Here is a 24288-nt window from a genome sequence, read left to right as displayed (position 1 = left end):
GAAAAAAACATTTTCGTAAGAAAGGAAATCAGATTTGGATAAATAATTTATATCTTGCAATTCAACAACAATCCTCTGTCTTTATTTCCACATTTAGGTAGAATCAAGACACGTGGTAACTTGGACAGAACACAGGACTAGTCAATTGGTCATTACTTGTTAATTCATTAATTGTTAACAAACTGTTACTGACAGGTGGCACAACACAATTAAACTGTGAAAAACAACTGATGGACAATCACAACAAAAGCAGTCTACATGTGTAAACCTGATTTCTGAATGAATGATTTCCCCTCTGTATCTGTCTCATGATCTCAGCGCGTACGGACGCTCTGGTGACGCCACAGTCGGACGCGCCTTATTTGGCCAAGCCCCAGGCGGTTCAGTTCGCTATAAAGGGTGTTTGAGGTTTGAGGCGAGAGCAAAGGATGAGTATCCTCTATACGCGGACTCTGTTGGGGATTTGACCTATTGTTTCTATCGCACAGTTTTTATCTGGACTATATCTCTTTACCTGAACCCGGGATGGAGCCAGTTAGACTACCAGTCTTTGTTGTCTTCTTTCTGTCCACACACTCTGCTTTAGGTGAGTCCGCGCAATTAATGCTCATTTAATGTGCAGACAACTTCAGAGAGTGATCTAAATGATTTGCCAAGTAGTGATGACAATACAGTCTGTAGGTTCCTACTCGGCTCTGAGCGCAAATACGCACAAACTCTGTTAAGCCTTCGTTTCTAAGAAGAAGCTGCCCACAGAATGAAATGGCTTTATTGGATAATACATTCGGTTATTTGCTGGTAAATTACTGTGCCCTTCATACTTATTCCCACCATGGTCAGTTACCTTTAATGTTCAGGCTGCTGTTAAACATTAATCAGTGTGTAACAGCTCACACTCCATTGTTTTGGCCACTTTTGCAACTAGAAATGTCTGGTCTCTATTTGCGCTCAGTGTGGGACTATCATCCGTTCGGATTTGCATTTCTCCTGCTCTTTATTGTCCACTTTTTAAATTGTCTCAGGAACAACAGGAAGCAATGACCTTACCAAGTCCTACAGGCAGAGGGGACAATGGCAGGACAGCCTTTTAATCTTCTACACAGGGGGCTCCTCACAACTAGTCTTCTCAGCATTTCTCTTTGAGTGGCAATCCTCCTGATTGGCAGAAAAATTCAACCTCAGACATTAGTGGTCAAGAGCGAACAGTCAGTTCTCAAAAATATATGACCAAGGCTCTTTGAACACTGATAAGAGCATTTTAATAAGAGCATTTTACTTAGTGCTTCATTAAAATCATCTCATCGCTTGAATTTGCTGAAGTGCTAAGTTTATTTCTGCTGTACACGGTGTACACAAAGCTTTTTACTCTCTAATACGTTAGTGGGATCCAATGCAGTACTTTAATTACATAAAACTGCAGTTTCTTGACTACAGCTCAGCCTTGTACAACTTATGCATAGATACTTATAATACATATATGGAGTTTTAATTTAAACACCCCACACTAGATTTTAAAAGACATTAGTATTTAATACAACTTGTATTTTTTGCAGGCTCCTATCCAGTAGCACAAAATGTCACTTGGAAATCCACCAACTTTAAAACAATTCTGACGTGGGGGCCTGAACCATCAGCTAACTACTCGTACACGGTGGAGTTCTCTCCGTAAGTACCTGTATCCAAAGTCCCACACACACCCGCTGACCTGCTTGCTGTGTATCCTTGAAGGCATCGTTAATGGCTGCAGGGAATGATAAGAATCCATGATTGATCCAGTAAAAGCAGGAATGTTTATTTTAGGCCAGAAATCTTTTAACAGCACGATAACTGAAAGGCACATGGACTCCAGTGATTCAATAACAGCTTAAGCGTGAAGCATCCAACAAATACAATTTACCAATGCCAACAATTGTGTCACCGCTTTGCAGTGTATTCAGACATTTTTTTGGGAAGGGTTATCCTACTGTGAATAATTATTGCACTCTGACCGGTCACCGTCACATTATTGCTCTTGTTAGCACTTTAATCTAAAGCTTGTCTGGTGCATATGTGTCTGAGTGTAACAGGAACATGTGACCTGTCAAACTGTTGCAGGCTTGGTGGGAACAAACAGAGGAGCCCTCACTGTATTCGGTCCTCAAGGGCAATGTGTGATCTGTCCAACTATCTGACTGACCTGCAGGCCTCCTACACGGCCGACGTCCTGTCTGAACCACCGTTGGGGGCCAGAACTGAGCTCACTGAGTTCCCCCACACCACCTCACCACGATTCTGCCCCTACAAAGACAGTAGGTTCTTCTTCTACAATAACTTGGATGTTTAATCGACATAATTAGTTGGAAATAACCAGGAGACAAATTGGGCTGGTAACCAAAGCTTTTCATGCCACAATGTCCTTCAGAATTACAACATGACCAACTCTCACACTTTGAGCTCGAAACTGATATTTTCAGACACTGTTTTATGTTGATCAAACAAATATACACTGTAGGCTCCTTTAATTTGACATAAATAAGCGTCGGCACAATAAATAAGAGCAAGATCCATATGTGTCTCTGAACTGAGAGAGGGGCTGTGTAAAATTTCTGTTTATGTAAATCTTCTATAACTACAGTAGTCTTCTTGACTAAATACTTTTCTGCACAGCAAACCATTAAGCTGCTGCGCACAATGTTCAACAGCACAGCAGTGCTCAACATGATGTCCAGATCAGTTCACATCTTCACTCCTAGTATAAATAGACAGCAGTTTCACTGTAGTTGTCTGTCCTGTGTAATGAAACACTATTACAGACTATTTCTATAATCAACTAATCTGTAGCTTATTTTTAACCTTAACATTAGAAAACCTGCCTATTTTAATTTACTACACTGTTCAGATAAAGCAGCAAATATTCACATCACTGAAGCTTAAACTAAAGATTATTTCACAGAAAGTCATTTTCTGTCAAACTGACCAACAAATTAAACAATTACTTGTTGCTGCTGTAGTTTAGATAATCTGGATACACTCTTGGTTTGTTTCAACAGGCCTCAAACATCATCAGACGGGTCATTTACACAGGTCTCTGAACAGTGTCATATTCTCTGTAAACATCTACTGATCCCTCTCTCCCTCCTCCACAGCTGATATAAGCAGCCCTGAATTCAAGCTGGAGGTGAGTGAAGACAAAAAGAAGACCACCCTGTATGTGACGGACCCACTCACTGCTTTGTTTAAAAATGGCCACCAGCTCAACATCAGGGATATCTTCTCTGACCAGCTGCAATATAAAGTTATCTATCGGAAAAACAAGAGTACTGGAAAGGTGAGTAACAGCAGCGGACACAGTAACAGACGCACATGAACAGGACAGTATGAACTGTATGGCTCCCTCTGTCTGCAGAAAGAGTATAAGTCTAAGACCAATGTGATAGAGCTGCCTGATCTGGACCAAGGGGTGAGCTACTGCTTCAGCGTCCAGGCTTACATCCCGAGCCGCAGCATCGACAAGCAGCTGGGAGAGCTGAGCCAGACCCAGTGCTCCAATGACGACAACCAGTCCATCTTTGAAGGTGAGCGGGGCTGACTCTTAGCAACGCTGCAAAGAGGGAAGATGTGGACAGAGACAATGTATTCATACATGAAACTAGTGAACCACAAGCTGTCGGCCAGAAACGCAGCAGTATCAAAGTGCTGAAGACAGTTTTGTTCACAATCTGCAGCTACACTGAAAATCATAAGGCTGAACATATCCTGATGTGTCTGTGACTAGTAGTGTTCTGTGCTGCTACTAGTTCAGATTTTAGCCTTTTAACAATTTTTATTTTATACAATGATACACATCTGCAGGAAGTGAAAGGATCATTTGATGCCCTCTCATCACATATGAGCTGCATCTCATTTACAGAGCAGCATTGCATTATTGTACTCCACCCTGTCTGAAAGAACATCTGGATGCAGATGTCATGTGATGGACAGAAAAACACAGATCAAGGTGGAAGATTAGCAAATCAATTAGAAATCCTTCATTTCTCGTCTTACTGTCTGCAGACAGATACATTACAGCATCTGCTGCACACTGGCTGCAGCTGAGATTGTGGTTTGAGAAATCCAACAGCTCCCTCTTCAGGAAGCAGTCAGCAATTACATGATGATAGGGAGCCATTAATCATGTAGGTGTCACCTGGGTGGGATATTATTGAATCAGTAGATAAAAAAAAAAATACAATTGACAAATTAATTGTTAAAATAAACAGTTTTCCTCCACGATTCAGTATTTAAATGTGAAGTAAAGCTCTTCAGTGTAATTTGGTCTTGTTTTTGTCTTCACAGTGTATTCAGTGGGTGTGATCGCTGCTGCCATCTTCCTCATCCTGCTACTGATTGGCATAATCATCGCTGTCACAGTAGTCTGCTACACGTACAGGAAGAAAGCTCTGAAAAAAGAAAAAGAAGCAATGCCACTGCGGGATAGAGTATAGAGTGTGTTTTTAATCACACATATGCGGTACAGCTGAACTGGACTGAGGCCTATATGGAGCAGGGGGGCAGATCCACATTAGTTCAACGCAGTCAAGACACTGGAATCGGTTCTTCATTTAGTTTCTATGAAACTGCCCTGAACTATTTTATTTTTTCTTCTCTTTTCATGCTACAGAAAACATTTTAAAAGGAAAACACTGTTTCAACACTCCTAGTCACACACTTATCATCTTGCTTAAGGTGTAATTTCACATTCCTTGTCTTTGGTGAGTGGTACCTCTAGTTAATGATGATCAACACTACAAACTGATTTTATTTATTTTGTTTTATGGTGAACTTCCTAACTTGAAATAACTGTCATGAGGATTTTTGAGAGGTTTGCAAAAGAAACACTTTATGGGAAAGTCTAGAATATATTATTTTTATACCTGATGCCTAATTTATTGTGTCTGATTAAAAATAACACATTTGTATATGATGTTGTTTTAGCTGTTTTATACGTATGGATGTTTCAGATAATTTGTGATATGAAATCACAAAAATCACATTTGAATAAGCAATAAAACAGTGCAAGTATAAAATGTTTCCATTCCAGTAAATGAAGTTTAAATCAAGCAGTATGATAACAAATTATATTAATGATAAACAGAGGTAAATTATGGCTATTTTGAGCTTAGACCCAAATCTTTTGGTCTTGAAAAAAGGAGGAATTTAAATGTAGCAAGGCCACAGTCAGACTTTGCAGGGGTAGCAGAGGTTTGTTTCAGAGAAAAAGGGGGATTTGGTCCTGCACAAGAAGGAGCGAGATGGGTAAGGATTAATCAGCTGTAACAGAAAACTGAAGAGGTGGAAGAAAGGAAGACGGGATTTATTTACAGGGTCTGTTTAAATAGCAGTGAATAGAGAAGAGTTAAAATCAAGCTCTTAAGTGATCAACAGCATGAATTTAAAACAAACAAGGTTATAATAATGAGTGTATATTAATGAGCTGCTGCCAGATGCTTTTGACCTATTGGATTATACCTAAATGTAGACACATCCCAACACTTTTTCATTTGGAGCCAATTGGTAAAAGTCCATCCACAGGTGAGGAACTTCATTTTCTGTTCACTGTGACCAGACAATGTGGAGTCAATCCAGCTTATTATGACTCAGAGTCCCTCTGTGCCACAGCACCACAGCAAAGAGAGAGGGAAAATCCTTCTATGGTAGTGTTTTCCATTGACTAACTCACTGGAGCCACCTGACGGCGACAACTGTGCCATCTGCACAGAGTACATTAATGCTGAACACTTGAACATGTCATACGAATGTAAAACTGTGCACCCGTCATTCCATGAACCAAACAAAAGATGCACCTAAGAGAATATAACTAAATAATTAAATTGTGGAGAACCTTTTGAACACCATATAAACATACTGTGGTTATGAATTATTACATAGTCTTGTATATGTTGGCTGACCCCTCTCATGTGCATAACTTAACTGGACTTTTCCAACTTAACTAACTACATATCACTACATGTCCAATACTAGCATTGTGTGAGTCACAGGAGAATATTATTTGACACAGTGTAACACATTACTTACAACATTCTCTCTCTCACACACACACACACACGAAAAAAAACATCTCTTTATGAAAATTCATTACTACCAGAGTTTCATTTTTAATTCAGAGTGAAATCATAACAGTATTATTAGTAAAAATTGAAAACCATGGGTAAAGCTGAGGCTCCTTCTTAAAATCAGGATCAGTACAGTATTTTAGAGTGACAGAACAAAGAGAACCAGTGATCCCCTGGGAGAAGCCATCATTGCACTTAAGACCCAGACCTCAGCTTCTACCAACATAATTCTTAAAACAAAAAAAAAAAACAAACAAAAAAAAAAAATTCAGACTTAAATTCATAAACAGAAAAGGTTAATAATGAGATTAGAGTAAGAAGAAAGATGATGCCTGTAAGATTTCACGGTTTCCTTATCGACAACCTTACTATTAGTGAAATAACAGCACCACCTGACAAAAGCTACATGGAAATGATCCTGATTATTAAAAACACTAAAGACAAAAAAAAAAAAAAAAAAAAAGTAATGCTTGGAGAACAGATTCTGCAATTGTTTGAACCAAAGCATAAGAGCTTTGTCTGTTAATATAAAATGTTTAATGGTTATTACGTTTATGACTTGGAAGTTTAAAGGTCAGTCATTTCAGAGAGAAGCACAGCTAATTTCATTCATGTGTTACCAGAGTTAAAAAGAGTTAATTGGAATCAGCTGCTGCCTTTTGACTGATCTCAATTCCACACCAAGGTTATGTAAAACTGCACGAATCAACATGATTAATATAATAGCCTCCTACTTTCTGTATGCTCTGGCTCCTCAGCCCCACAACACTCAGCACTTCCACCATCATTTGGCCCATGCCAATAAATGCCAGTATCAAAAGTCAACTCCTCTAAAACGTAAATGTTTTAATGATGGTATGGCCATGGCCACAAGTCCACAGCACACTGGCAGCTTGAACTGAGTCTTTGACAACAACCACACATTAATATTTTATAACATTGATAAAATCTATTACTTGACCAGTGTTTGAAATACAAAATTACTAGAGCTAAGAGCAGCCACTAATGGCAGAGGTCCATCCAGCAACAGTCTAGACCATTACTTCTGCAATAGAGACTCACTGCTACTGACAGCACTAAGGAAAATCCTTAACAGCAACACTCCAGATCATGGACAGAAAAGAAATCCTACACCTTTCATTGTGTTTTGGTAAGATGTTTTTCTTAGGTGTCTAGAGACATTCTTCTCTTTGTTGAGTTCATATTTGCAAAGCTCCTGTGAATGTCTGAAGCACTGATATGTTTCATCTAGGACAGAAATATGTAGGACGGTTATGGACAAGGTCCCATACGCCACTCTAAGTCAGCAGAAAAGACTGCTTACATCTCATACTGTCATGTTATCAAATGACACCAAACAAACAGCAGAGTTTAGAGTTGCCTATAAAAAATTAAATCCAGTTGGGGTGAACAGGATTTGAACTACCCACTGAACTTTTTAAATCAGCCATGGTTATTTTACCTACAATGTAGAAACATTGCTTGTGTTAGTGCAAATTTAGGAAATATCACTTTGTGTACACACTTCAATTTCATCCTGTTCAAAAGACATGGTCGCTTGCTTAACTCTGATGACTAAGCTCTGTTGCTGTTGTGAGGTATGATCACATACGCAGAGATGATTGAAACTGTACTGTATACTTCCACCTTCACTCAATCATCTGGTGTGTGCAAAAAGATCTTCATGTCTGAATTACATGTTTTACAATCACACTGAACAAATTCATGGTTAGTCAGGACTAAAGTGACACTTTAAATAACCCAAAAAATTAATTAAAAAAAAAAAACAAAAAAAACCCCAAAAAAAACTTGGCTTACAGAAAGTTACAATTTATTAAAAACATTATTTTCTACTTTTAGCTATAACCTCTGATGTGCAAAGAATTAATGAACTGATTTTATCAGAGCAGTGCATCGGTGCCAACGTCAAACGGTTATGAACCAAACTCCACAGTTTCCTCTGTGATGGGCTTGAATTCATAGTTTCCTCTGCCGTCCATGTGGAGATAATACTTTATCGCAGAGATGAAAACACAGAAAACATAAAGTTAGTAATAAAGAAAGGAGACATCTGAAGGAAATTCAGTTTTAAACAAAAACTGTGAAAAACTATAATGTAATCTATATCAGATCTGTATGGCTGGTTCATAAACTACACTTTAAACTACAAGAAATATCTGCTCTAAGAAACTGACAATGGGCTGCAGTGAAAACGGTAATGGTGGCTGTGGGAATCGATTTCATTTAAATTCACAAAAACAATAGATGATGACTTTTTACCTCATGGTGCTTCCACAGAGATTTTCTGTGGGACACTGTAAACAAGCTGATGCCCACCTGTGGATCAAAGAAGATGTAAACAGTACTGGACTCTAACCAATCAGCAAAGAAGAAACTTTCACTAGCCACATCTACACAGTATGAAGCATTGCAACATTAACCTGTTATTAGCACATTAATCCTGAGATACTTTAATTGTTGCTGAAGCAGCCGGACCTGGTCTCTAAATGACTTTGTGTACTAACAGGTTGTACTCTACATAACAGTATCTGATGGGCTGCTTTATGGCACTAAATCAAAGGAAAATGTCATGAAATGAAGTTGAGAAAGAATGAGTAATAGCTGTTTTACTGTGCTCCAAGACACTGAATTTATTTAGATTTGTTTATCCAGTGGCTTCACTGAACAAACAAACAGTGAACAAGTACAACCTCCTAAACTGAAATAAGCACTTAAGGCCTTTACAACACCATTCACTGATGGGTTCAGATACTGCATGACAGAGTCTAGGCTGGTAGTGATCTCCTATTGCTTTGGTCTCACATGAGACCAGATGTAAACATTGTGTGTGTGTGTGTGTATGTGTGTGTGAGAGATATTTTGAAGGGTCGTACCGTCCTGCAGTGGCTGTAGATGTAATCCTCTACATCCACACTCACTGCACTGGTGCACTCATCCAGAATAGCAAACTGGGGCTTGTGGTAGAACAGTCTGGCCATCTACAGAAACATTCGCACATGAAACTTGAAGCGGGGCAGTGATGGTACAGTGTTTTTCAGCAAGAACATGCTTCATGTTCAAAATGAACAACAAAAACACACTGCTATGTTAACATGTGTTATTCAAAGAAACTGGATTTAAATTAGTCAGTCAAGTACATCATAAAATAAAATATTCCAAATTAAAAAAATAGAAATGCTTTTAGACATTCTAACGGGTTCTTTGTTTTCGATTTACGTTTTTTTTCAAATATACAAACACATTATACATAGTAAGTACATATATAACCTTGTGCTAACCATTGTTTAAGGGCAGAACAGGCTTGTCCTGTGTTATGTAAATCCATAGCTGTACTGCAGGTTGACAGGGGGTCAGTCAGTACTTACAGCCATCCTCTGCTTCTCTCCTCCACTGAGGATGTCCATCCAGTCCTGGACTGAGTCCCAGGTGCCCTCTCTCTCCAGGATGTGACCAAGCTGAACATTGTCCAGGTACTCCTTCAACACCTGGACACAAACAGACAACATAAAGGGTTTCATCACAAACAGAAAGACGCTGATAGTGAAGGCATAAATTATGTAGGACTGTGCTGTCCCACCTGATCAGAGATGCCTTTCTTTCTCTGTTCATCATATGTGTCAGGGTAAATGACCTGGTCCCTCAGAGAACCCAGAGTCATGTAGGGTCTCTAGACAAACACAACACAGTCAGTCAAACTGAAAATTCAATAGGCGTAACATGAAAGTTTGCATAAATTCCTGCAATTTCAACATTTTTTTTAACATTTACATCTGTTCACATCTGGAAATTGCCTGGTACCTGCTGGTTACAGGGGATAAGGACCTCAGCTCAAAGACACCACAACAGTATTAGTGAGTTCAAGGAATCAATTTCTTAAGTTTTACTTTACTTGGAATTATTTAACTTCAGTGTTTCAACTAAACTGTGATCATTTTTATTTACATGTGTGTTTAATAACACTAGCAGAGAAACTGGAGCCTGCATGTCTTTGTAGGCTGAAGTGGGTATATCAAAGATATTAATAATGCATGATTAAAAACATAAAATTCAAATTTGATGTATTATCCTTTACACACCTGCCTCAACTTCATACATTGAAAATTGGTCTAAGAGAGTTTGCTTTGTCAAGCTATATTTCCAGATCACGTTATTGACAGTGGAACATGAGTTTTTAGATCATTTTTAAACAAATGACTTACCTGTGGAACATAGAAGAGCTTCCCTCGCTCAGGTTTTGTTAGTTGTCCTCCAAACAGAGGCCACAGCTATAAAAAATAAAAAACATGAACAAGCTTTTTATGTACAGAGAACAACATACAAGATATGCATGATATTCTGTATGTATATTACTTTACAGACGCAATTTAGCCGATTAGCCACCATCAAACTAAAAAGTGCCTCACCTCTCCAAGGACTCTGAACAGAGAGCTCTTTCCACAGCCGTTTGGTCCACACACGAGAACATTTGTACCAGACCTCACCTTTACAGGACATAGAAACAATTACAGGTTGAAATATAATACTACAGAGAAACATGTGTGCTCAGATGTCCCACATCATGGACATGCCAGTATGATTAAAAAAAAAAAAATTAAACCAACTCTTCCAAACAAATTCAAATAATTCTGGCAATCAAAGCCTATTTGCCTGAAATATGGCAATGAAAGATGAGATTTACCTCAAATGTGAGGTCTCTGATCAGGATGTCTCCATTGGGTGTTGCTAGAGGGGTATGGTCAAATCTGCAAAATAAAACATATTGCTTTAAAACTGAGCTCATAAAAATAGAAAATGGAATGTATTTAACAGAGGTCTACCCGAGCCAGATGAGAGACGTACTTGATGATGTTGTCTTTGTTGATTATTTGACCACTTCCAGGCACCAGAACAAGATTCTCTGCAGAGTCTAATTCTAGGAAAAGTGGAATAAACCAAAGCTCACTCACTCCAATTACCTCAGATGAAAAAAAACATTTCTGTCACACATTATTTTGCATAGGAGTCACATGTACCTTTCTCCTGCATGGAGATCATGGTGCGCTCATATTTTCCAGCATTCAGCTCTTTCAGGACTTTCATCAGTTCAGTGATACGGGCAGTGAATCTGTGGCAACATACACAAGAAACAAAAATCAGAGAAGCGACAACAACATAAAACATCTGCCAATGCCCCATATTTGAAATAGATCTAATGATAATTAAATCAGTTGCTGATTTGACACCATATGAATACAGATTGATCACCTTTGGAAAAGTTTAACTCATTGAGCCAGATACAGCTCACATTTTAATCAGGCTCCAAATAGTATCAGACTGACCAAAAACTAAGAGACTAATGAAAATCATTTGTTAGATTATTTTTATTTTTTTTGCTTTGAATTCTGCCTTTTTTGTACTATTCAACAACACTCACCCTGAGAGGCGTGTCATCTCTCGGCCAGCCAGGACAATTCTGCCCAGGGCCTGGGACATTCGCAGGAGCATCCTTCCACTCTGGTAGTAGTCCTAGAGGCCAAACAAGTCCAATCACTTCAGTCAAACCTTACAGCATCAAAGGAAGCTTTACTGTCATACAAGTGTTTTTCTACTTCTTCGTGTCACTGGAAAAGATATGTTTATTACTTTGGCAACAACCTTACTGCTTTGTGGTTATACAACAGTATGCACTGACTGGTTTGAACTTTTGAGCTGAATTAACACACATTTATTTCATTCATCTAGTCACTCAACTGTAAATGATTCATGCAGTCCCTTTACTTATGAGTTCAATTTACTTGATTTCCTTAATTTAAAGATTGACCAAAACAGGTGAGTCTACATTATCATAGTGTGACTACAATTATCTGTGTGAGTGTCTTTTTTTCCTGACCTCCAGCAACTCAGAGTGTGTGCTGTGCAGGTGTCGGGGGTGAGACAGGTTTAGGAATGGCCGGCTAACCACCAGGTAGCCCACCACAGTGGCCAGGTCTGCAGAGGAAGAGCATCATTAGATTTAGAGGCCGAGTGCAGATAACTCAGGATTTTGAGTAAAGTTTATGCAGTATGAAAAAGATTTTGTTAATACGTTTTACAGAAACATTTTACTGCTTGAATCTGTACAAATTCTATGGAAACCTTGTCACAGACAAGGATGTGATTTCTCACCATATCTGTGGCTCATAATTGTTGTTGCTCCAGAGCCCCTTTTTATGTTAAGAGACAGTCCCAGTGCTGGCGCTAACACATATGAGCAATTCAATACAACTCCCAAATATTTTTTTCAAATTATGGGGTTGACTTAAATTTCATGGAAATACCTAGACCAGTATCTGAAATGTGCCAACAAAATAAATAAACACACAATAAACAAATATTAATGTATATTTTCTTAGTTATTTATTGCTTAATGATGTATTGAGCTGTCTATTCTGTCCTTAAACGAAACAATTTCCTAAATGACTTATTGTAAGGGGAAGTAATTTTTATAATAAATGTCACCTATATATTATGAGAAAAACAGCCTATCAAACTTACACTTGGCAATTATACTGTCCACAAATCCCATGGTAAATCGAAAGAAGATGAAATTATGCAAATGGTCCACCTGGAAGACAAAATAAATGTGTTTACAATCTGAATTTGGAAAAGGACACAATAAGGACTTACACAAAAGTTTTTCCCCTTGCGTAGGATAATTCTGGGGATTTATTGCAAACACACCATTAAAGCACAGGATTAAACAGTTTTTGATCATCTGTGCTTTTCAAAATATAAAATGAAATAAGGTACCTGATGTTTACAGCTACTGTTGTACATTCTTTCCTCTACTAGACAACAGCTGTGAAAGTTGATTCAAGCATTAAATGTAGCTGCTGCATGTGTAACACTACTATTTAGAAAATGGTTCAGAGGAAGTGGACTTAATGTTCTTAAGTCTTGGATTTGAGTGAATACTAACGACAACACCACATTGCAGTTGCATTAATTTTTAAGAAAAAAAATTAATAGTTAATATTTTGGACTTCTCACCCATCTGGAGTTTTATAGTACATCAGGCCATTACTGTTTGGTAAAACATCATCCTGACTACACCCCCACGTCATTTGTGGTCAGAGGTGTCACACAGTCTAGTCATTCAACTGTAAATGATTCTTAACAACACGTATTCTCTTGTGGGAAAGTGATAAATAATATCTCACCAGTTTCTTAAATGTGGCATAAATGGTCTGTTTTTCCCTCTTGTTCCCATTGTAGAAGGCTATTTCCTCACTGAAGAGAAAAAGATAAACCCATGTAGTAAACAGATGTACAGCAACAGAGTTTGAGTTGTTTCTGATGTGTTTACCTGTTGGTAATGAGGCGAGAGTTGACATAGCGATACTCTCCCTCATAGCGCTGTTCAGTGACTGTCATCTTGCCTATGGGCCTCCTCAGTCTGGTCAGGAACAGACCTGAGATCAGCAGGTAGGACATCATAATGGCTGGGCCCTAGGCAGCATCGGGAGATAGACACAATATGTCCAGACTGTAGGATGTGTGTGGTAAAGAAAATGATAAAATATATTGCTCTCCTGTTTAAATTAATGGCATAGCAAGTATGAAGGTTTAACAAAACAGAAACATCCAGTTGAAAATAAAGAGGAATAAATAGATTTGCTTATACTTAGACAAGAAGATGTAATCTAAACTAAAGTTTCACTCACACTGTTACATTGTTAAACAAAACTGCCAAATCCTCTCCTAATTTACTAGTGATTTTTCAGTATTCGACCATGAACTTTAAAACACATAGTGTGAGCTGTTTGCACTGGAGCAATAGCAGTGCACCTTTTAGCAGCAGAAAATGCAAACGTTAGATGGGTAAAGCTACTGATGGAGCTCCAAGCAAGGTCACAAACCACTTTTTGTATACAACACACATACAGGCGTGCAAGATCATTGTCCTCTACCTTTTGTTATTTTTAACTCATATGTCTAACTTCTCACCTCCAGAGCCTTGAGCACACACCAGCACAGACACACATAAGTGCACACAGATAAACACGTACTGCCAGACAAACTACCAACAAATGTCTGCAGACACATTTCACGCATGAAAACTACACATGATGGTGAGCTACTGATAGCAACGATATACATGCATAAGATAACTTACCTGAGCACCGATGGCACTTGTCAACTTGAAGATGTACAGGCCGATATCCAACAGAGGCTGTAGGACAGAAAGAATAAATAACAAGAATAGATAACAACAGAAATGTACAATCTCAGTATATGACTGTGATATCACTGAGTTCAAAGGGAAGGGGAAGAATATCTAGTATCACTGATCATGGGTTAGCAAATGTTGCTATACTACTCTATTAGTTGGTGCTTTACCCATACTCATGTTAGCTGAACTGCTAGTTTTCTGAGGCAGCAAGAGACATGAATGTTCATATCATAATCTATGGGTTATATAATTTATTGTATCTGAAGCCCAAATGATTTAGGGAAATCCAGTTTCAGACTTGAAGTTGCTGGGTGGCCCTACTAGAATGCCATTACAACAGGATGGTGTGTAATAATATTTACAAAATATTAAACCAACCAGTAATATTTACATACACATTAACATACATATGTCCAAAAACAACACACATCAACTCCCCTGTGTGAATGAATTTGTCAGATGCACATTTTAAACAAAAACACCTGAATATCTAGGATATAAGGATTTTTTAAAATGTATTTGTCCATTGCCAAACCTCACCTCTTCTAGCCCTCTATAGTGGGCTTGCAGTAAAAACTGCTGAGGCATTAAGGCTGTCATACACAATGCAGGAGGAGTGTGTCAAACAAAGACCTGGCACACAGAGTTTGATATGATAGCAGATTTTCACCAGTCTGGCACCTTGCTGAGGTTGGAATAAAGGTCGACCACACTGTTGCAGAATTTCTCCACATCCTGTGTCAGCAGCTGGTCTGCATTGGCTATCCGGTTGTCTAGGTTTCCCATTTTGTAGTAGGTAAAACCTCTGAAGAGCCAGAACACAGAATGAAGACTCAAAGAAACTGGGAAACACACAGAACATGAGACGATCTCCAGGTGTCGGTAAAAGACATGAGGTAAATTTTAGAATTTAAGTTTCTTTTTCAAAATGCATAGATAATCCTCCTTTTCCCACCCACAGAATAAGCCACTAGGTTGTATGATTTGACCACTGAGTTTAGTGGTCAGTTCAACTTCAACGTAATAAAGTCCACATATTTTTAAATGTTGTGCTGTACTACCAATTTCTTTATAAACTAGTTGGATAAGGTTGCCACAGTTGCTTTATTTATTACAACAGTTGCTAGATAATATAAAATGCAGCAGGTATACATTAAAGCACACAAACAGGCTCTTTCTTTTAGTTCAGACAATAATCATAGCTAACCTAATCTGCATCAACCACAACAAGACTTCAACCCTCTCCTAATCGAATGGTCGTGGACCACTACACAAGCCCCCCTACAACTAATAAGAGCAACCATCAGTCTAACCAGGACTTTACAGGGCCAGTATATTTATGACCGACAACATGGGCTCTGGGACATGGTGAGAAAGCTCAGGCAATCAGTCAAGACAAGTTGGCTTCTCCCTTCAATGTCGTCAACAAAGGCCTTATCACACTGGTCCAAGACATGGAATGGGTCATTGTAGAGTGGTTTTCGGGAACCCCGAAGAGCATCATGGCAGAAAAACACATAATCAGCCAAATGCAGAGAGGTCAGAACACAGGATGGGGACGTTCTATAGCGGAAGGTGGGGACAGGTGCTAAACAACTGCTCTACTGGTTGATGGCTGTGCACAGACGAAGGATAGTTGCCTATGAGGCTGAGGTCTCTGGACACATAAAGTGGCTGTTCTTACACCAATTCAACTAAGGAGCACTCAAAGTCTTCTTTAGGTGTTGTCCTAATAGCCAGCAGTACCCACACAGCAGACAATCACTGGCCTGACACACAGTCTGGCTCTCTAGAAAGCCTGGAATAGTTCACAGAGGGTGTATGTCTGGAACTGATAGACTGTCGTACAATGTGACCTTACACCAAGTTTTGGAGACAGTACAATCAAGAATGCTGATGTGGACTGTGCACCATGGTCTCAGGACATGCCACACTAAGTGACGAATCTCATAAGTGTTGATAAAGGCTCAGGCCACAGTACTCACGGTAAGGTGAGGAGGACAACGTCCAGCCACTTGGTAATTCTGTCTTCTAATTTGAGTAGGTGAGTGAAACCAAGGGAGAATGGAAGGGGGCATAGTAGGTCTATGTTAATGTGGTCTAATTGATGGGGAAATGCAACCAAAGTGCCTTGTATTTGACTTTAACATAGAGACACTTCGTGCAGGAAGCCACCCATTCTTGAACATCGTTCTTAAGACCAGCTCACACAAATTTCGTAGAAATAGTGGTAGGATATGTTTGCTATGCTGAATGACAGAGACCATAAACAGCATCAAAAACACACCACTGCCATCCTCGGGGCATGTGAGGTGTTGGTGGCCTCCTGGTTATTGATGTCAATTTTGGGTGTCATGATCCAAAGCCTAACTTGCTGTGATTCATCCTCAAGAGTGTGAGAAATATGTTTGCTTCCCCTTCTATGTGTTCGGTGCTCAAGGTAAACACTGAAATGTATTCCAACTGATGCTGCTCCCTGGCAGACCATGGGTCAGTCATGGACATCATGTCATCATGTACAGGCAATTGGGCGTATCCCCTCAACAGGTCCACCTTCGAGAATATGATCTTTCCAGCTAACCCTGCATAAATGTGGGGTTTGGCAGCAAACAGTCTGCAACCACCATCATGCTCAGGCACCGTGTGGAGAGGCAAGGCCCATGGGCTGTTCAGACAATTTCCATCGTTTCCACTGTAGCAAAGTCAGCCATTGCCATGGTCAATTTTCCATGGTCAAGGCTATAGGCATGGACTTGCACTGATGGTCCTGTAATGGAGACGCGTGTTCCACACCATGCATTGTCTCTTATGGAGGAAAACGTAGATCTGCAAAGTTCAGGGAACTCACCCAGCAGATACACGACAGATATCCAATTTAAAGAAAAAATAACGCTTGGCTTAATGCAACTATAAAATATCAGCTGTGTATAATCTCACTCTGTGAACTAGTAACAATGGCTGTGTGTATTTTGTCTAACAAGTATGATTTTAAAGAATTACACCCTGTGTCTAACATACACAACTTTCGTGAAATGAATGTTTTGAGTTTGACAGAAGCATTTAAAACAAATTAGTCTAATTTTGATGTTTTTATGTTGTTTATGTCCTTTGTAAACACTTTTTTTGTTAGTTGGCACCAAATGAACAATGCAACAAAAGTAAGTCTAGGAAATAAAGCGACAATTACCTTAGTTATCTATTAATGTGTTGATAATTTTTACATTCAGTTAAAAAAAAAAAAAAAAAAGCTTCCCTGATTCTAAGGGTATGTCTTTGAAATGCGTATATTGTAAAACAAATGATATTTCATTAGTAATGCTACAAAAAAAAGAAAACAAGTAAAGTTGTCACATCTCAGAAGCTGGAAATTATGTTTGATAAATGATGTAGAAGATTAAATGACTCATATCTCTTAAAATGGAAAAGCAGCTTTAGTTGTGCTGTAGTACTTACTGCAGGTACTGATCGTACAACTTCTTTGTGAGTCTCTCACGGAACCTCAGTTTCAATTCGTTCAGGCCCAACTTCAGGAAGTTGTTGATCAAGGCTATCTGTAATGACCGAGTCACACACAAAATACATGTATCCTTCTCTTACTATGATTTCTGTGAATCCTTAGGATAGCATAGGATAAGGAATTAGGAAAACATGCACAAGCAAATTTTTTAGGATGATGGAACGATGCAAACAAAGAATTAGGCTGGCAATACGCTTTGTTTTTTTCTTACTGTCAACTACATATGTTTAGTTTTGAGTTGGCCAAGTGTTTACAGAAATTACTTTCAAAGCTACACATTTATTTGCTGTTTTTAAAGATTTATCTGTTCAGTGAGAACCAGATTAGGGAAGTTCGATTGTATTGAGAGTTGGACTAATACATTATTAGTTTTTGTCTTTTCATGTGATGTGTCATCAATTAAAAATAGAATATTGCCAGCCATACACCACCAAAGCATATAATGATACATTTACAGCATTGACAGATTACTTGTTAGCGCAAAAGAAAGGTCATGCAAAATTTCAGCACTTTTAAGTGAGTTGTATGATTCAACAATGGACTTTTTCCAGTAAATTATTAACTACACAGTAGAAAAAGTCGGTGTTCGTTTTGTTATATCAGGCCTCCTCTGTAAACCTTTCAGAAAATTAAACTGCCAAAGACACTTTTCATGAACTAGAGTTGTGTTAAATAATACACAATATATATTAAGATCACACTTTATAGTGTGACAAAAACCAAAGGTTAACAAAAAACACACTTACAAGTGGCATGAATTTGATAAAGCTGAACAAGTAGATCTTGAAATCTTTTGTTGAACGACCAATAATGGCACTGCAAACCACAACATACAGAAAGATGAGCAAACAACCAAAATGGTCAGTAGGACACATACTGAGGCTTGATATAATTAATTTTGTCTTTCCTGTAGAAACAGTGCCTTTTGCTGGGCAGCCAACAACACAACAATTTGTGCTTTAGCTTGGAGTACATTATAAATTGTGTAACAGAAGGACAGTAACAGTGGAGTCCTGACAGAGATGGACACTGGAATACCATTCAAAGTATGTATTTCTGTGTGTGTGTGTGTGTGTAAAACCAACTTTTAAAATTAATTTCTCTATTTTATTGATGTGGCTACAGTAATATAACGCATGCAACTGAATGCACTCAAACAAGAAATACTTTTTTTTTTTCATGTGATTTGTTAACTTATGCAAGTTACACTCAATTAGAACTTATTGTATAATGTTTATAAGAGGTTGCTTACTAGCACTGGTAAAACACTTATTGTTTACAATTTTGAGTAAAAGCAAAAACACACACATTGAATGGAATTCCATGTGGAAATGTTTTCCAGTTAATTTATGCCAAAAGTATATGTACTACCTAATAAAACAGACAGGATAGTGTTATGGATTGGGAAGAAGTGTAGAACTCCACAAAATAAGGAATGAAAAGCACAACACCTTTACAAAGCAAGACGTTAAAACCACAGTGTTAATGGTTTAAAGCTTGGTTTTCCACTTCTACAAGAACCATGTATTGAAAAGTTACCCCTGGTATGACTGATATGTAGGAATAAAAGTGCTTCTTGAATAGATTGATGTCTCTGCTTATAATACCACTGTGGAAAAGCAAAACAGTCATCAGCTGCTGAAAAGAATCAAAACTCATGATGGAACAGTTCATCCATTTTTATATCAATCCTATATGAGAAAAAGTGAACATGTATTTCTTCTGCATAGGCTCCAACACATTTAAAAGACTGATACTGAAACTGATCTAAACCTACATAAGCAGAAAGTCAGTTCTAAGACATTTTAACTATGAAGACCATTAATAAGGATGAACAACGAACTGATTAGACTACTGACATCAGGAAATAATTATGTTTCTGTAAACAACAAATACTGCTGTAAACACACTTTAGGCTACAAATGCCAATTTAATTTATTATGTAAAACATGATTTAAAAATAGCTCAATGGCTAGTGTTGCACTTGCATTCAAAAGGTGCTCCAAACTCTACCATGGTAGAAACATGTTCTTGACTACTTGTTTAATGTGTATTTGACTTATTTTAACAAAATCACAATTGCAAAAATGTCAACAACATGCACTTTAATTGAGAAAAAAAAACAAAAAAAAAAACATTTAAAAACACAATAGATAGATTTCAAAAGACCTAGGTCGTTTATCTTCTTTTGTTGTCATTGTTACACATGGTTTTCCATGTTTCTAAAAGACATCTAAGCTGATGTGTTATACACCCTACGTTTTCATGCTAAGGTACGCCTAATGCCACACCTAAAAGCTGTTTTAGACATAGTTTTGCCTGCTGATTCATGTGTCTCTGTAGTTATCACTTTTGTCTGGCAATTAGAAGATGCACAGTTTGGTCCAAGTTAAGGCCAAAAAGCTGCAGAGACGACTGGTCTGCAGCTGTTCTTCAACTCTGTAACTTTGACTCCATTCATTAATCTTTATTAATAACAGTATCACTATATTAGTTGTGTTCTTATATGCTTTGTTTTGGCTCCCACTGAGTTTCTGAACTGATTACAAATGATTACTTCCTGTCTATAATTCCTTGCTCCAGTGTTTTTCTGACCTATCAGATCTCTGAGGTCTTTTGGCTCAGGCCTTCTAAAATACAAGGTTAATAATCTGAGATGTGGAGAAAAAATAAAAAACATCTGACTTTGTTTTGCATTCTAAACAAAAACAAATTTTTTTTTTTGTTGCTGTTTTCTTATATATATGATGTGGATTTATTGATGTGTGCATATAAAGTTACCATGGCTGCTATGTCTTAACATATATATTTTTTTAAGGTCAAGGGTTAGAGTTATGTTAAACTTATTAACTAATCTATGCAAAGTCATACCTTTCAATCATGGTGCCATTCTGGATCATCCATACGTCACAATACGTCCTGGCCACCAACATGGTGGCAATAAGCATAAGGTAGGCTGTCTGTAATGAAAACAACCACCACAAAAATAGCTAGTACAGCCTGTAAAACACTCCAGATCATAAAGTCTTTCATCACCCGGCCCTTAACTCTCCTACTATCTACTGAACTGATTGGATAAGCCTGAATGGAGCCAGAGGAGCTATGTGGCTGTGACCTTGGCTTATGGAGTTGATGTGTCTGTGTCAAAGGGCTCTTCTGTCAGTACATCTAGCTCTTGATTTTGAATAAGGTTTTTCCAAATGCCAAACTGTAGTAAAATTAGACATTTTTACCAACACTGACTAAAATGTTAACATTTTTTGAAATAGGTTATAATAATCTCTCTTCTAAATTAGCCTTCAAAGTGGACTTCCTCTAAATGTGTAGATAAAGTATACATTAAGATGGTGAACAAAGAGTAATTAGGCCTTGAAAGATCCCCTCAGAGACAGAGAAATACTCACTTTGAACAACAACAATACTGTGATGGTTTTTCCACTCAATACAATTCTATCCAATCACCTAATTAAAGTGCACATCTGGTCCTTCACCCCTCATTGATAAAAGTCTGAATCTGTGAATAAGCAAACCTTTAACTGCTGGGCACAATATGCTTCCTAAGGTCATTCTTAGTGCTTGTGTACTCAAGGCATCAAGATTTAAGGTGAGTTCTTAAGGCAGGTGAACATAAGCATTAACTCTCCACAGGTATCAATCTTCTCATTGTAGGTTAAATGTGGAAAAATATATTAGCCTGTCAGGTCAATCTCATACCTCCATGCAGAAAACTCGAGGTACCATGATCCTCAGAATTTGGATTATCCGAAGGAAGAACACTTTGTCCACTGCTGCACGGTCTTTTCTGCCATCTTTCTATATGCAGAGAAACAACAAAAGTCAGTCGACCAAGGTAACTATGACACATCTTTTATAGAAAATATATAGGCTTCAGACGTTTGGGTATAAAAAGACTGACATACCTCAGTGTTCACCACCTGATCTGATGCTCCTTTTTTACTGCAAAAAATAACAATGATTACATTTTACTACTTAATCAAAAACAGAGAGAGAAAAGTTTTCTTCTTGCAATAGTGACGATGGTGACGAACTATCCCTTTTATTACCCACACGGACATATGGCCTATAAATGACAACTGGATTGTTAACAGCCTCTTTTGCACTTTTTACAAATTTTACAAATTGTGCAAGTCGTGCCAAGCAATTACCTGATAACACACCCTGCAATCTTTCACTGGAAACATTAATTAATGATAATATGACTAAATGTTATAATGCAGTTGAGATTTTTTAAATATCGTGTGTGTGTGTGTGTAAATAATATTTTATAGGACTATGTGGTGTGGGCTATGTGGCAAATCAATTTAATGTTAATACTGGTGTTACTTCATGGTAAAACTTGGTTTTTGCATCACTGTGATGAAATATTTGATTACTCCTATTCCTACTGCCCACCTTGGTACCAGTAAGACAAGTTTAACTCCAGATAAGTGCTATCTGTCAGTGAAATACTTCAGTGGTGAAAAACAAGTATTACCAGAAAGAGAGGGAGTATCATTTTCATAAACTAAAAGGAAAGTCTGTAATAGTTCCCAAGTACTCATTCAATTCTTTGGTCCTGTACTGTTATTCACAACTACAACTATTATACCTTCACATGTTCTAATGGTAAACTGAACAGTACTGGAAAACTGGACTTAGCAGGAAAACATATATAAATGTGTACATTTTAAAGTTTTCAGAAAAAAAGATGCTTCACAAATGTGTTTTGATCAAGTATAGGTATTCAACAGGTTTGCCATGTTTGTCAAGAACATACATAGTGAATTAAGTGAGTAAAATTACTGTATATAATGCACTCAGATGAATTGAGGAGAATTACACACAGTTGAATTTGTGCTGGGAAATTAATAAAGATCTTGGTCCAGTTTCACTAAATGTTGACACTTGATCCCTTTATGATACTGTGGTGAGGGAACTTAATATCCAGTGTGTTTCCAGTCTTCATACAAGAAAACAGACCCATCCTATGAACTCATCTATTCTTCCCCTCACATCCACCAGCCACAAACATCCAAGAGTAGGAGACACATGACAAGGATGTTTTACAATTGTAATTGAAGGTTTGATATTTGTGCACTTCAGGTCAAAACACATGGCAGTGAAGATGTTATAAGTGCACTTTGTTGATAAATAACAAGCAAATAATAGTGAGTAAAATTAGGTCAATCTGCTGTAATGATGCTGGGGACAGAGTGTACACTTTTTGAAAACCTCATGGCGGTAGTACTGACAGTAGAAGTGGTAGTACTACTGACAGTAGAAGTGGTAGTACTACTGACAGTAGAAGTGGTAGTACTACAGTAGTAGCAAATAGTATTTCCAGATAAGAGATTTTAGGGTCAGTGACAGCTGTGTCATTTACGACACACATCTTCTCTCTTGTATCCCTCTTGCACGTGTTTGACGGTGTTTACCCAAATATTTCATAATTCATAACTGTCATGTTATATTCTTTAAGCAGGATTTACACACGGCTTGTACTCCTTTGGGGGGGACTGTGCGCTGTGCTTACGGCCACAGTGGTTTTGTTGATAAAAGACTAACTTTAACCCTTTTCAAGTGGAGCCTATTAGTTATGTCCAACCATATGGGATTAAATAACAAAAACCGATGATTTCATACGGACATCACAATGAACAATCAGCCATTTGATAAGTGTGCACGGTTCAACCTGTGGTGATGTTTTAGAAAAGATGTTCGCTTTTTAAACATTAGCGTTATGTGATTTGTGAGCTAGCAACTGCTAATTAGCATCCTGACAGCGTCATCAACTCACCTGATAACCGAGTTTCCTGTGCCTAAAAGAAAACACGAACCGTGTGTGCTGTCGTCCACTTACCCAGCCTGTTTGTGTGCCCGTCTTCTGTGTTTTAGCAGGTACAAAACCAACAAAATACCCCCTGCTATGGACGAGTTTTTCGCCGTCAGATATTTACTGAAAACCGCCATGTTTGTGACCCAGCGACACCAGCTTGCTCGTGCGCGCTACTGTTCACAGTATTCCCTTTAAGACCGGTACAATGCATGCCGGGTAACTTTTTGAGCTCGGCTTGATTTGTATCCGGATTTGTTCTGCGCATGCTAGAAGGCGCTTTATCGTAAAAAGTTTTTTAAAAAAATGATGTTATAATAGGTTTCATTCATCGATTTTACATCAATTGTTTCATTGAATAAAAAAGAAGAGAAAAAAATAACGAAATGTTGCGCATGTGCAATGGTTACATCACCTTAGGTGACCACACTCTCCAGGTTATAAAAATAAATGTTTAATGAAACTGTTTTGTAAAAATGGAAAACATTGGACACATATTCACAGAGAAACTGATAAAAAATCTGAAAAAAAAAAAATTGAACAGGGTGTACTCGCAGGGTGCATGCTAAGCACTGTATTGTCCCATTTTCGAAGACTCATGGTGCCAAAGATAATAGGGCATGCCTGAGAAAAG

The 24288-nt window shown here is 38.0% G+C and overlaps 2 protein-coding genes across 3 annotated transcripts; one reads left to right on the top strand and one right to left on the bottom strand.

Moving 5' to 3' along the window:
- Positions 1-408: 408 nt before the first annotated feature.
- On the top strand, positions 409-4937 carry LOC113121360 (tissue factor). The gene is made up of 6 exons (XM_026291731.2): positions 409-586; positions 1554-1665; positions 2095-2288; positions 3126-3307; positions 3386-3554; positions 4315-4937. Exons 1-6 carry the CDS (start codon positions 526-528, stop codon positions 4461-4463), a joined length of 867 nt encoding a protein of 288 aa, XP_026147516.1. The 5' UTR covers positions 409-525; the 3' UTR covers positions 4464-4937.
- A 1984-nt stretch (positions 4938-6921) lies between these two features.
- abcd3a (ATP-binding cassette, sub-family D (ALD), member 3a) lies at positions 6922-23834 on the bottom strand. 2 transcript variants are annotated; one of them, XM_026292436.1, is made up of 23 exons: positions 23682-23834; positions 21742-21778; positions 21536-21634; positions 20693-20781; positions 19361-19430; positions 17758-17855; positions 14986-15109; positions 14248-14304; positions 13438-13580; positions 13292-13361; positions 12627-12696; positions 11983-12080; positions 11527-11618; positions 11126-11217; positions 10953-11025; positions 10792-10855; positions 10517-10594; positions 10313-10378; positions 9691-9780; positions 9479-9598; positions 8987-9091; positions 8373-8429; positions 6922-8104 (listed from the first exon to the last, which is right to left on the bottom strand). In XM_026292436.1, exons 1-23 carry the CDS (start codon positions 23789-23791, stop codon positions 8027-8029), a joined length of 1980 nt encoding a protein of 659 aa, XP_026148221.1. In that variant the 5' UTR covers positions 23792-23834; the 3' UTR covers positions 6922-8026. The 2 variants fall into 2 exon arrangements, with proteins under 2 accessions (XP_026148221.1, XP_026148220.1); XM_026292435.1 differs by lacking the exon at positions 19361-19430 and adding an exon at positions 18568-18637.
- Between the last annotated feature and the right edge of the window lie 454 nt (positions 23835-24288).

This window comes from Mastacembelus armatus, chromosome 20 (genome assembly GCF_900324485.2).
Source record: "Mastacembelus armatus chromosome 20, fMasArm1.2, whole genome shotgun sequence".
NCBI lineage: Eukaryota > Metazoa > Chordata > Actinopteri > Synbranchiformes > Mastacembelidae > Mastacembelus > Mastacembelus armatus.
This window is presented reverse-complemented; position numbering and strand designations above follow the sequence as displayed.

Coding starts and splice junctions, on each gene's coding strand:
- LOC113121360 (XM_026291731.2), top strand. CDS start 526: ATGGAGCCAGTTAGACTACCAGTCTTTGTTGTCTTCTTTCTGTCCACA. Junction 587..1,553: donor GTCCACACACTCTGCTTTAG/GTGAGTCCGCGC, acceptor TATTTTTTGCAG/GCTCCTATCCAGTAGCACAA. Junction 1,666..2,094: donor TACACGGTGGAGTTCTCTCC/GTAAGTACCTGT, acceptor AAACTGTTGCAG/GCTTGGTGGGAACAAACAGA.
- abcd3a (XM_026292436.1), bottom strand. CDS start 23,791: ATGGCGGTTTTCAGTAAATATCTGACGGCGAAAAACTCGTCCATAGCA. Junction 13,362..13,437: donor TCTCGCCTCATTACCAACAG/GTAAACACATCA, acceptor TTTTCTCTTCAG/TGAGGAAATAGCCTTCTACA. Junction 9,781..10,312: donor AGCTCTTCTATGTTCCACAG/GTAAGTCATTTG, acceptor GTGTTTGTCTAG/AGACCCTACATGACTCTGGG.